Here is a 12,540-nt window from a genome sequence, read left to right as displayed (position 1 = left end):
GCCTACGTTTTTCCTGAAAAGATGCCATGGTGCATGTGTGATGTGTGATCAAAGATAAGAGTATGTAGTGTGCAAATTTTTTTTGTGTTTTTTTTTTAGTAAACCACTTTTTCAGCCAGGCAGTGTACCCGTGGAGAGGCGATTTAAGAACCTGGGCTGAGGTTGTTTAAGAATTTGAAGATAAAATAATTTTATCTTGACCAGTGAATTCCTGCAAGATTGAAAATAAAGAACAGAGCATAAAAATGTTTGCACAAAGATGCAGAGCTTGAAAAATAGCTCTAAAGTTACTAGTATCAATGTATAGTCTTTAAATAACTTTAGTGACTATACATTAATCCTGCTGGCCAGCATATGCTTACTGGCATACTTTAGATAACAGATGCCAACCACTGCTCTTACTCATGCTGACTAATTGTGAAGCCAAGTCATTTGGCATCTGCAGGCACTCTCGTATTTTATGAAACTTCTCTGAAAATGTTCTGATGAAAGCTCTTATTACGGTGAGGCACGTGTGGTGAAAATTGAGTGACTTGGTCCCTCATCAAGTGGAAATGGTGCAGTTTCGATCCAAAGTGTGAACTGCAGGAGTGAAAAGACGCAAAGGCCAAACACACAAGAGTCAGACACTTTGAAATCAGAAAAAAAAAACAAAAAAACAAACAAAGAGATTTCTTCCCAGTATACATACCTTCATGTTGTTGTGGACAAATTTTGCTTTTGAGAGCCCGAGCTGAACGGAACACAACGCAAAAAAGAATACTTGCCCCAGCTAGAGCAGCCAGGACTACTCCAGCTCTGGTTGGGTTGCTCCATTCATCTTCATGCTTTGGTCCTTCAGGTGAATGTTCTGCACCTGCATGAGGATGGTGCACAAGTGTTTGGGACTAAAATCAGGTGAAACCCATTCAGTTTCAAGCAGCACTTGAAGCAGGCGCAAGAAGGAAATATTTACAAAGTCTACTCTACAGAAATGAATAAAAGGAACTTTTACTGTAGTATTTTGAATGGATTCTGCTGCCAATACTAAACTAGTTTAATGCGGGTCATTTGACTTGAAATGGACCATTTTTACAATGTTGACACTTTAAGAACCTGAGCATTAACTTCTTCCATCTCTTTTCATGTTCTTACATATGTTCTTACACAGAGCGGACGTGGTATGTATAAAATTTTTTTTGATGGTTTTCTCGAGATAACAAGATAATTATCTCGTTAGTCCGGATAATTATAACGAGTTAATTTACCGATGGTTTTCGAGGCCACTTTTTCTCCCCAGTCCGCCCCTGTTTATATGCATTTCTGGCAAAGGTGTACCCATTTTTATCCCCCTTTCATTGAAAACTGAATAAAATAGCCTATGAATCAAACATGGAATGTGGAGCGTTTGTGTAACAATTCTGCTTGTGAAAATGCACAAAGCAAATCCCGCTGGTGTGACGAGCATTTCAAGAATGGAATCAGGTTTAACACACACCAATCATGCCGTTATCGTTTAATGAAAACGGCACCTCTCGTGCATCATTCGGTAACCATGGAGACGGCCTGGTTGACCATATCAGCAGGATCACTTAGGTGTAAACGCCTATGGAGCTGCAGTCGAGCCAGCCGTCTCCTTAAATGACGCGGGCTGATTTGAAAGTTATCTCTACAAGACCAACAAATTGCAATTTCAGCCTGGTTAGATCTCGACAGAAGTAAAATCTGATGCGTATGTTCTTCTGTCGTGAAATCCCTTTCTGTGGTGACATTTTCACAAAGAACGAGGTTCCCCTGCGCGCTGCAGGGCATTGTATGTGGTTAAAAACTAAGGCAGCGCTACAAAAACGTCGGCGGGTGTCACGGTGAGGTGCCCTTTACTACGCTAACGTAGTCCGTTTCCCCTACTCTCCAGATAAAGGTTATTTCCCCAGCTTCGTGTCTTGCCTCCGATGCCTTTTTGAAGTACTGCAATCATGACTACTGCTTGATATTGATCTTCCTGGGTTGACTGTCACAGTTGCGTTTTCTTACCTGAAGTAGTTGCGCTGCCAGGTGTGTTGCCGGACATGTCGCTGTTTTTCCCATCAGGGCTCCGAGTCACATTCAGGAGAAAATACTCTGTGGGGGTTACAGCGCTATTATGTTCTACAGTAGTGCTACGGTGGTGTATTTATCGTCTTTCTTTCAAACCAAGAAAACTGACATTTGTATTTGTGGGGTCTTCTTACCAGACATCTCGAGTACCCAGCTCTTTGAGATCTTGTCATAGTTGGCAGCCACATGACAGGAGTAATTTCCAGAGTCCTTCGTGGTGACTCTGGACAGATGAAGTCTGATCCGTCCTTCTCCGAGAGCGTCTCTGTCACACTGAACTCGTCGTGCAAACTGCTGATACTGAGAGTCTACAACCTCAACACCCTCTATCATTTCATAAAAAATCCTATCAATATCCAAGTGAAAAAAACAAATCATCTCGATGAGAGTCATGTCCGTCTTGATCGAACATCTCCATCCGATGGTGACGTTGTCGTTTTCCTTTGCCTCATAGATGGTGCGAGAGCCTTTCGCAAGAAGATTGGCTGTAAAAGGAGAGAGAAGGGGGAAGAAAAAAATAAAATAAATAAATCACTACCAGTCAAGTTTGACACCAAGACTCCGAGACGTATTTGCAGTATCTTAAAGAGAAGTGTGAGCAGACTAAAATAAAAGAGAAAACCTACCAGAGATTAAGATCAGGACTCTGAGAATCCATCTCATGTTTTCCTACAAGGAGAGACAGCTTCATAAGATCAAGAAGTGCTCTTCACACTCAATTCTATGAATTAAATATCAAAGACCCCTATCCAAACTGGTTGGGCTTAAATGTTCCTACCCAAATGAATGGAAGACATTTCCACAGAAACTGAGAAACTTGAGGCTGACACCGACGCCAAAGGTGCATTAACAGAGTGGCAAGAGAACTGCGAGCAATTTACTTATGTAAATTGGATATTTTAGTCTTTTACTTTTGAAAATTCAGCAGAAAGTCAAAAAAAAATAAATAAATAAATAAAAATCGGGTGTAACTTTATGTGAAGATTAATGAGGAAGGACGGAATGAAAAGAGGGTTAAGCCATTTCTTCCCTTGATCATCGTGGGAAAGTGTGACAACGCTGGCAGATCAAATTTAACAAGCTTCGACAAGCAGGAATGGCGACATCTGAACATTTCTACCGCACCTTCCTCTCTGCAACGCCTAACTTTCTACATGTTTGGCAGCTGCTTTATATTTGATTCTGTTATCCACAACTATAACCACAGCATATATTCAAATAATAACAAATCCCGCAGAAATATCATTTCAAGTGTTATAGAATTTAATTAAAGCCAAAGTTTTTTTTTGGTTTGTTTGTTTTCTGTCGTTTTACTAGCGTACAAAGAGCTACAGCGAGAGCTCCCATAAAGTCATTTGTACACTTTCATTTTCTACTTTTTCCACATTGTCTTTTATATCCAGAGCCCAAAAACTGAGATATCCAAGAGACTAAATATCCCCACCTTTCACAAATTTGTTGAAGCTTCTCCCACTGGAACATGACTGCCGACGGCTCCAGCAGATGCCAGGACAGATCAGAGGACTTCCTTCACTTTTCAGACAACTGATCCAAAGGAAACAGCAGAGGGGGGCAGGTCAGAGAACCTAAGACCAGAAGACACAGCAGATGATGATGATGGTCACATGCCAACAGTGTGCACAGCGTATTCATATATATATATAATTGCTCTTTGACCCAAGGAAAAAAAAAAAATAGAAATGGCTTCAGTCATTTTCTTTAACGAAAAAAACCCAAAAATATGAACCAACTGAATCATCGACACACAGCACTGGAGGTTAGTCTGTGTCTTACTGTAAATCAAAATTATGGAAACAAACCATCAATGAGATCTAGAGATAATCGATCCAAGTGATTTTTGTGTGATGAAGAGTAATAAAATAAAAGGCATTAAAAAAAAAAAGAGGAAATTGTGGATGTGCTGACACAAAACAAAAATAAAGGATATCCTCAATGGTTTGAATTTTCATTTTGAACATCATGTCACATGGAGGGGGGAAATGTGGGGCCTTTTTTTCTTTTTAACCTCGAGAGAGCCACGACTCTCCGTAATTCATTGGCCGAAATTAGTAATTTCCTTGGCTCCTCTTTGGTTTAGAGGCTCAATAAACCCAGGTCTCAACTGTTCCTCTGAGCTAGGTTTGAATTTTTAAAAGGTAATGTTAGGAAATGTTTGTACAGGGGATGTTTTACTGTAGAAGAAGCCACAAAGAGCTCAATGAATTGCGCTTCCTCTCAATTCCTGTGGTGAGGACTCCATCTCTGCAGGCAGAAAGCACCTTCATTCCCCCAATTTGAAACACTCCACTATAGGAGACTTTTGAAAAGTTATTTAGTGATCCCCTGAGTTGTGACTACAGCTAGTTTGACTGATGATGCAACACTGAAAGAGCCTCGTCAATATTTCCGAGAGCCACAGTTAAGGGTACTGAGATTACACCATCCAGCTTCTAATCTGTGGGCATCCTCTGCATAACTTTTCTTCCAATTTTACACACTGAAAAGCAAGGTACAAAGTGCCAAATGTATCTTTTAAAATATGAACATAGCAGCAACATCTTTGGAGTACAGCGTCTTCCAAACCGGATGTGGTGTAAGGAGCCCTCGTAATGCTGTGCCCCGAATGTGCTGAAGTTACTTTGATGATCTTAAATTCCACCAACACAACACTGGAAGTTGTTGGGATTGACTGGGTAATAAAGTTAAGGTGTAAGGCTTCTGGTTAGACTAGCGAACCGCTGTTGAACTTTTGTCTGAACAAATGAACCTTTAATTCGAGAGCCGGTTTACAGATTAATCCACTGAGTCTGTAACATTTGTAGCCTCAATTGAAATAATCAAGAGAGCCACAGCAGACAGAATACACAGGCAATAACCCAAAAATCTGAAAAACTTGGAATAACACAGATGATAGTTTAAAAAATTGCAGTGATTCCTACAATTACTTTGACTCATTTAAATACAGACACTATAAACTGGAGATATTTCATGTTGCGTTTTGTCAGCTTAATGTTCTTCAGCAGCACATAAACAAAAGAAAGAAGAAAAGTTATGCCATTGAAACTTTAACCACTTTGTAATGTTGCCATTTCTTCAACACTTAGGCCTACAGGTATTATTTAGTCCCGTCCCTCGTAAAAAAAAAAAAAAACATTTTTCGGTGTGAAACACAACGGGGTTGTCAGCGTTGTCCACAAACTAACCAAAGGCCTTTTCCCTCTATTTCTGCAACCACACATTTGTAACTACACACGGAGCTGCACGGACGTCCTTGCTGAAGATATTGCCTCCATATATTTACGCACGTTAACGCTTTCTGCGCCAGATTGCGCTCCGTACCCGCAACAATAAAGGTGTTCCCTTTGTAAAGCAGCGACTGAATGTTCAATGAAACTGTGCGGGGCCATTTAAATAGATCAAAACGAACCTACAAATATGCGTATTTCACAATGAGGAGCTTTGTAACTTTAAGTGATGATGGTCAAGAGATAAAAAAAAAGCACCTACGATGATAATGAGCGGCAGCGTTAGATTGCAAATTTTACATGCAAAAAACTTCCTTTGAGAGCCAAATATTTCCACTTCAATAATAGTAAAACACAAACGAAAACCTCCCAGAAGCATTCCATTATTGTTTTTTTTATTAAGCAAAACAAAAACACCCAAAACACTAGAAAAGCGTCACCGTTTTCCTCTTATTAAATCCACACACTGCGCTCTGCGCACGACGTATTCTTTACAAATATTATTCATGAAAGCGCATGCACAGGAGTTTTAAAGCAGTGCCAGACAAAACACATATTCGTGCCTTTTAAATAGCGGCACTGCTCTAAGAATAAGCAACAGCAGGCATCTCATATACAGCATGCAGGTTGGATGTTGGAGGTTGCAGGTCGGAGCGCAGGCACTGCGGTCAAGAGAGGCGACACTTACAGGAACAGGAACACCGATTTACCGCAGACATGCGGGCTAATCCATTCTTTTATTAAAATCCGTCACGCCGCTTAAATGTACATCGATCTCGCTTGTCCACCTGGATCGGCGACGGCCAAACAATACAATACTGTACAGAGCAAACATTCCCTGCGCAGCCTCCTCCAACAGCCACGAGTCTGCGCTTACTGTAGGAGGAAGTTTTCGTCTAAACTCACCAGAATGAAAGCGAGGTGAACCGTCCAAATAAAAGAGGAAGACTCGGGCACAGTCCGTGGAGTGAGGGGGGAAAAGAAAGAAAGAAATGAAAATAATCGGTGCACTAAGCGTGCAGCAGGGGGTTAAAGCGACAGGTAACCAGGAGTTAGGCCTTAACCAATCAGAGGCGGGGAAACGCGCTAGTCCTTGCTGCGTGACAAGGCTGATAACGGAAGCATCAATGGCGGGGAATGGAGCTTGTATGAAAGAAAGACAAAAAAAAAAAAAACGGTCACGCGGCCTTGCAACCCACAACCTCGGAGTGGCTTCATGAACAAACTTTATGAACTTCGAGCTTCCTTTGTCAGGAAGCTGGTTTGATACTTCTCTTTTTTTCTTTTCACTTACAGAGCTGCTTTACAGCTACGCTGCAAGAGTTCCACAAAAGCACCCTGTCCTGTCAGTCAGTTCTTCTCAGAATGAACTAAATAAAAACGACAAACGCGCGGCCGTAAACCTTGAGTGATTCTCTTTCTGAGTCGAACCTTTCTTGTGGCCATATGCGTCGTTGTGGGCGATCACACCAGCTGGGAAGGGAGAGTTTCATCGCTTTTTTTTTTCTTTCTAAACAGCAAGAAGTGCTCCAAAGTCAAAAATAGCCGTCTCACTTTAAATATTTCCTGTTCCCAACGAGATGAGCGCAGTTAATCCGAGATTTGGAATTCACGCGCTTTCATTTTTATTATTGAAATGACTGATCTATTAAACATTTCCCTTTTGGTTTTACATGCAGCCTGTCAAAACTCTCCAAAGCGCATCAAATAAATGGAAAAAAATATCATCTTTACAGGATTCACAATGAGGCATCCGAATTGTTTAAATCGCATTGATAGCCTACATAACAGCCAGAGCTGTAACACATTCTGAGTTTACATTCACAGGGTCAACGCTTATTGAGCTTCAATTTGTCATTATGAGCACAAATCATAATGTGTGGGGGAAAAAAATCTTAACAGTTTAAAGGAATATCATCGTTCACCAGTCAAACTGTCCTCAGTTTTATCTCTGGTGTGAAGCAATCTGACTGCAATAACCAGGAAGCAATCAGTCAATCTATTTGGATTGCACCACTTATCTTACCCCCCAAAATTCTGCCCCCAGTCAGAATGTTTGAGACATTCTGCTGCTTCTAACTTTCTCTGTGCGAGATCATCGTGCATACAAATATCAACAAAATTCACTGCAGAGACGTCTTTAAACTACTGAAGGTTATTTAATATAACACTTCCGCTTTATCGTTTCGCGTCTGGGCCCATTTGAGTATAATATTGTTGAGCGTATACATGTGGTAGAGATTAAGTCCCCAACCGCATTAATCAGGTTTTGTTATTCCTGCCTTTGGAGCTTCAGTTTTGTATGATTAAACCGGACTAACATGTTTATATGTGTTTTAGAAGCTCGGTTTTGGAATTTGATCCAGAATGCCAGCAGAGATGTTCCAAACAAACTTTTTTTAAACCCATGATGTAGTTTGCAAAGAGCTGATCTGACTGGGAAGGTATTCACGAATGGATCTTGGATCCAATTCTTTTGTTTTAAGTTTCAATAATAAAGCATATCCTGAGTAACATTTGTAGATTTGAATCGAGGGGTTAGTTAGTAGGGCTGCGGGGGAGGATAGGCTTTATTGCTTGTGGGTGTAATTTAGTAATTGCCATTTCTAAACAGACTTCGAAGACGAATAAAAATGTGGTGGACAAGAGGAAAATGAGATAGAGCTCTTCTTCAGTCCCGTCATTTAAGTCTTTGTCAGGTCAGGTGCGGTACAGCTGTTTCACTTCCCCACGATGCACATCAAGTCATCAATAAGCTGCTTTGAATTGACCATAAAGTCTTCTGGGTATATGCCAAGTATACACAATTTAGCGTGACAGGGCACTTGCTCTACTTGACATATTTGAATAAATAACTTTGCGTTTTGGGACAGTCCCATGCACAGTGGAGCAGGGTGCCTGTTTCTTCTAAAACATTTAGTGCAAGAGTCTGGAGCATCAGGGGACATACTCCAGTAACCTCATTCTTGTATTCATTGTTTGTTTATGGGCTTTGATTGATATCCAGTTTCCATTTCTCCATTCTGTCAGGGGCAGATTTATTACCCTGAATGTTATCAGGGCTTTGCAAAACAAAGAAATCTGCCTCTTAGGTTTAGAAGTGGAAGATTTTCTATTTCTTCGATAATGGTGGTACCAATATCAATCAGTGTGAGAGGTGTTGACTGAAACAAGAGGAATTGAGGTAATATGCACATTTTGATCCACTTCAGTGGAATTTAAACATTTTCTTTCATACACTTTAACCATTTCCACTCACCTTATCTTATTCAGATCTTCTAAGTGTAACAAAAAAAAAATACATTTAGTATTTGTTGTTTTCTTTTTAGAAGAAATCAGAGAAAACTTAAGAGTGCTGTATTGATGTCATCTGTAGAGAAAATGTCCCCCAAAGTGATTGCTATCGTCTTCATTATAACTTAACTTATTTAAAATACATCTTCAAATGTATTTATAGTCGTGGTTATAAGAAAAGAACAACTTTAAGACCCTACACTAGTTTTTCCACTGAGTGCGCCATGATAGCAGTTGCTCGGTAGAATATGCAAATAAGGTCTGTGCTGACAAATGTCAAGAATTTCTTAGTATGACATCATACTGTACATCACGCAAACAGGATGCAAGAAATAGCCCAACAACTTCTGTAAAACTGTTCCAGTAGTGCAGAAATGATTGAGCAAAAGCAAAACCCCACAGAATGACTGGTCTGACTATCTTTTAGAATGTTTCCACCTGGTTACAATTCAGTAATAATTACCACAAGGCAAAGGATATCCATCCATCTCTTCATCGCCCCGTTTTTAATCATCCAAACTACCACACTATTGAGTGTGGTTTCCAGTTCTGTGTGCAGTTCTCTGCACTTTTCCTCTAATGGGTCTGAACAGTGTTGGGGTAAAGTGGCTTTTGAAAGTACCACGATTACAGCATTACCGCCTGTAAAAAGTAATTAGTAATGCTACTGTATTACTTGCTGCAAAAATATTTCATTAAAGTACTTTTGCCTTAGCAAATATAAACACCCCATTCGCAAGTCCTTGTACACATTAGTTATGTGAGAGCACGTGGAGCTTTGAACGTACTGGCTCCTGTACACTGCTTATCTTCTGGTGGATAATCTGAAGCCCTGCAGGCTAATAATTATGACCGGTAGAACATCCCCTTTACAGCACTTTAATGACAATAAATATTACATTTACAGATAAAAACTACGGAGTGTGTGTGTGGCTCAGTGTATACAACTCAACAAGATACGAGATAACATAAACCTACCTTGGCCCCACAGCGGGGAAATTCCCATCGTTACCACATCAGATACAGTGTAGCAGGGAAAAGGCAAATGAGAATCAATATAAAAAGCCACAGAAGCACGACAATGTTTACAGGGGAAATTAAGATTCTGAGTGGTATGACAACATAGAAAGTAGTCTGAGAACGTGATACTTTAATACTTTGTCTCATCACTGCGTCTGAATGGGCTAAACACTTATGATTTATTTATTAATGAGAATTTCACTCATGTCTCATAAAGACTTTATCAACTGCTTTTGATATAGCAAAAGGACATCTTACATCTAACAAGTAAAAAAAAGTCAATAAATTGGGTTTTGTTTTCCCAATGCAGCAGATCTGCTTTTCATTGTGCAGATGTCCAGAATGCAACAGTGAAACAATCAGAGGCTTACCTAATATTTTCAACTTACGGTAGTTTTTATGTTATTGTGTCTGTACTCTGCGTCTGGTGATGTCTGTTAGTCGTGACCAAAATAATTGGTTTCCTTGAGGGTGGCTGGGCTCAGCCTCAGCTCTCTTTGGAGGTTTTTCAGATTCGGATTATATATCTCTTCCAGCCTAGCTTTGATCCAAGAGCTGAGAGAGTGCCGCTGGAGAGATGTCTGGGTTTCCCTCCTGGACCCGTTCACTCTGTGCCTGACGTCGGCTTAGCGGAAGACAATGGAGAGAAGAATTGTTTGATTTCGAATTTTACCCTGAGGAGCAGAGGGGTGACTCAAAATGTGACTGTCTCTCAAACATTATGGAGGACACTGTATTTTCATAGAGCCTCAAAATCCTCATATCACAGAAATCTGATGAGCCACAGCTTTAGGCAGTTCGATAAATTCATATCCCCTTCAGCAACACCACTCATTTAGAGAGGACATCCCAGTTTTCCGATCACATTCAATCTATGCTACAGTATCCTCCAGTTTATATCTTTCCGGTTTATTTTCCTTAAGTTATCTAGCAATCGGCCTTTTCTCATCACGGGTAGGGAACTCCATTGCCACACTGAATATTTAACAGTAACTGGAGATGCGTGCGAGTCACAGGAAATATCACTGTCAATTCTGACTTAATGAAAGCATGTGCAATGTGTGGGAAGCATTCCGACTAATATGGCTTGTGTGCGTTCTGCAACTATTCAACGTGAAAGCTTTTCTTTTTATGACTGAAATAAAAAGAAAACCATTTAGGAAAAATCCCATAGTTTGATATTTTCCCAACAGAGCACTTTGCTCTAAAACTGCAGGCTTTAATTGTGGTTCCTGAAGTTTGTCAAAGTAGAGCCTTCGCTCATTAGGCCCCTCTCGTGTAGAACCAGCTGGCAGTTTGGGTTAGGGAAGCAGATTAGGCTTTAAACCTTCATTTTTGAGAAAGAAATTAGGGCTGACTCTGATGGTCCTGAACCTTCCTTGAGTTATGCTGCATCCCATGATGAACTAAGCACTCTTTTTCTATTCCTATAACTCCCAAATCATTTTGCTACCCACTTACCATATATAAAGCTTAAAGTATAGCAAATTTTCACAAACTGAATCCCTGCTTGTGTTAATTGCCTTAAGCTGACTTGACAAGAGAAAGATTTAGAATTTAAATTTGACGTGGGCCCCTCCTAATATCGTCACGCCAGTTTACACATCACACAAAGGACAGCGGTTTCAGGTGTGAGTGTTAATGAGTGTCTTCTTTTTTCTTTTGCAGTGGTGGTTTCCAAAAACCTTTCATAACCAGAGCACGTGAAGGGCAAACCGTTACATGATGTATATTATGCACTTTCAGGGTTGGTTTTGTATTTTGGATCTCAGACATGAAAGTTAGTCCTGGTAAGAGCTCAACAGTGGGCAGCGTAAGAATTCTATAACATGTGGCAATGTTTAAATAATGAATGCCTCTGGGGTTTTCTTTTAAGCACAGATTATGATTTCTATACGTAAAACAGCTGAAAATACATTCTTGTGATGCTGCAAAACATTCAAACACATTCTACACAATGAAGTAGAAAAGGAAATTTATTTGTGGATCAAAATGACAGCGCCTACAAGCATTCAGTGGGTTTCAATGTCATCACAAACGTTCTATGAACGTTTGCCGTGTCATCGAGTCTTAAACATCCTTACTGTATATACTGTACCGTATTTATACATAAAGTGCAAAGTGCTTACCCTTCTGTTAGACTTTATTTCTGATGATTGCTGACATTTCAAGCTTTTCCTACAAAAACAACCAGTCTTAAAAGTTTTACAAAAGTTTGTTTTTTTATAAAAACAATGGCACAGAAAGAAAGAAAGTACCTTTTACATTATTACAAGCTGGTTTACAGCAGACTGTAGCTGCATGATGATGTCATGACATGACAAACAAAACTACACACCTACATAATTGTACAGTACATGGAAAAACTGCAACATCCATTGAACATGGTGGCAGTTTACTTACAGCAGCCTCATTAGACACAGGTAGATCAAGTTGTGATATGTAAACAACCCGAAGTGATACAGCACCGTTTAACCTCCCCTGGGTTCTGCAACGAGCTTTGAAATGTGTCCCTCATTTACTCGTTCATCACTTCTTAGCTTTTTCTCAACTATGACAAATTGATTAGCTTATCGTTGGCGACACGGGCTTCAGTGTCTCGCCCGTGGATGCGTCGACATGTGGAGGGGCAGGTGTTTGAAAGGTCAACCGTCACGTTAGTGGACCATCACACTACCCACTCGCCGGCTGTCGCCCTCATCTTAAATAAAGTGCTGCTTTGCATTAACCTAAACAGGTTAATATAAGGTAAAAAAAAAAAAAAAACATGAAACGCAAAGTTGGATTTCACATTAAATCTTTCGAACTGCTAAAGCCATTGAAAGCAGCAGATTTAATGCATCAATGTAAAGTGCATTCATTGCTAAGTTTGACATCGGTGAACTGTGACAACAGTGACATCTCT

General features: G+C 40.1%; 1 protein-coding gene across 1 annotated transcript; it reads right to left on the bottom strand.

Moving 5' to 3' along the window:
• Positions 1-350: 350 nt before the first annotated feature.
• Positions 351-6,321, bottom strand: LOC142368887 (uncharacterized). Its single transcript, XM_075451088.1, has 7 exons — positions 6,228-6,321; positions 3,521-3,662; positions 2,703-2,745; positions 2,211-2,561; positions 2,014-2,100; positions 692-856; positions 351-582 (listed from the first exon to the last, which is right to left on the bottom strand). The coding sequence occupies exons 3-7, from the start codon at positions 2,737-2,739 to the stop codon at positions 545-547; spliced, it is 678 nt and encodes a 225-aa protein (XP_075307203.1). The 5' UTR covers positions 2,740-2,745; positions 3,521-3,662; positions 6,228-6,321; the 3' UTR covers positions 351-544.
• Positions 6,322-12,540: the final 6,219 nt, after the last annotated feature.

The sequence above is a fragment of the Odontesthes bonariensis genome, chromosome 19 (genome assembly GCF_027942865.1).
Source record: "Odontesthes bonariensis isolate fOdoBon6 chromosome 19, fOdoBon6.hap1, whole genome shotgun sequence".
Taxonomy (NCBI): domain Eukaryota; kingdom Metazoa; phylum Chordata; class Actinopteri; order Atheriniformes; family Atherinopsidae; genus Odontesthes; species Odontesthes bonariensis.
The sequence above is the reverse complement of the archived record's forward strand: the minus strand, read 5'-3'. Positions and strand labels throughout refer to the sequence as shown.

Coding starts and splice junctions, on each gene's coding strand:
- LOC142368887 (XM_075451088.1), bottom strand. CDS start 2,739: ATGAGATGGATTCTCAGAGTCCTGATCTTAATCTCTG. Junction 857..2,013: donor TGGCAGCGCAACTACTTCAG/GTAAGAAAACGC, acceptor ATCCTCATGCAG/GTGCAGAACATTCACCTGAA. Junction 583..691: donor TTGTCCACAACAACATGAAG/GTATGTATACTG, acceptor TCACTCCTGCAG/TTCACACTTTGGATCGAAAC.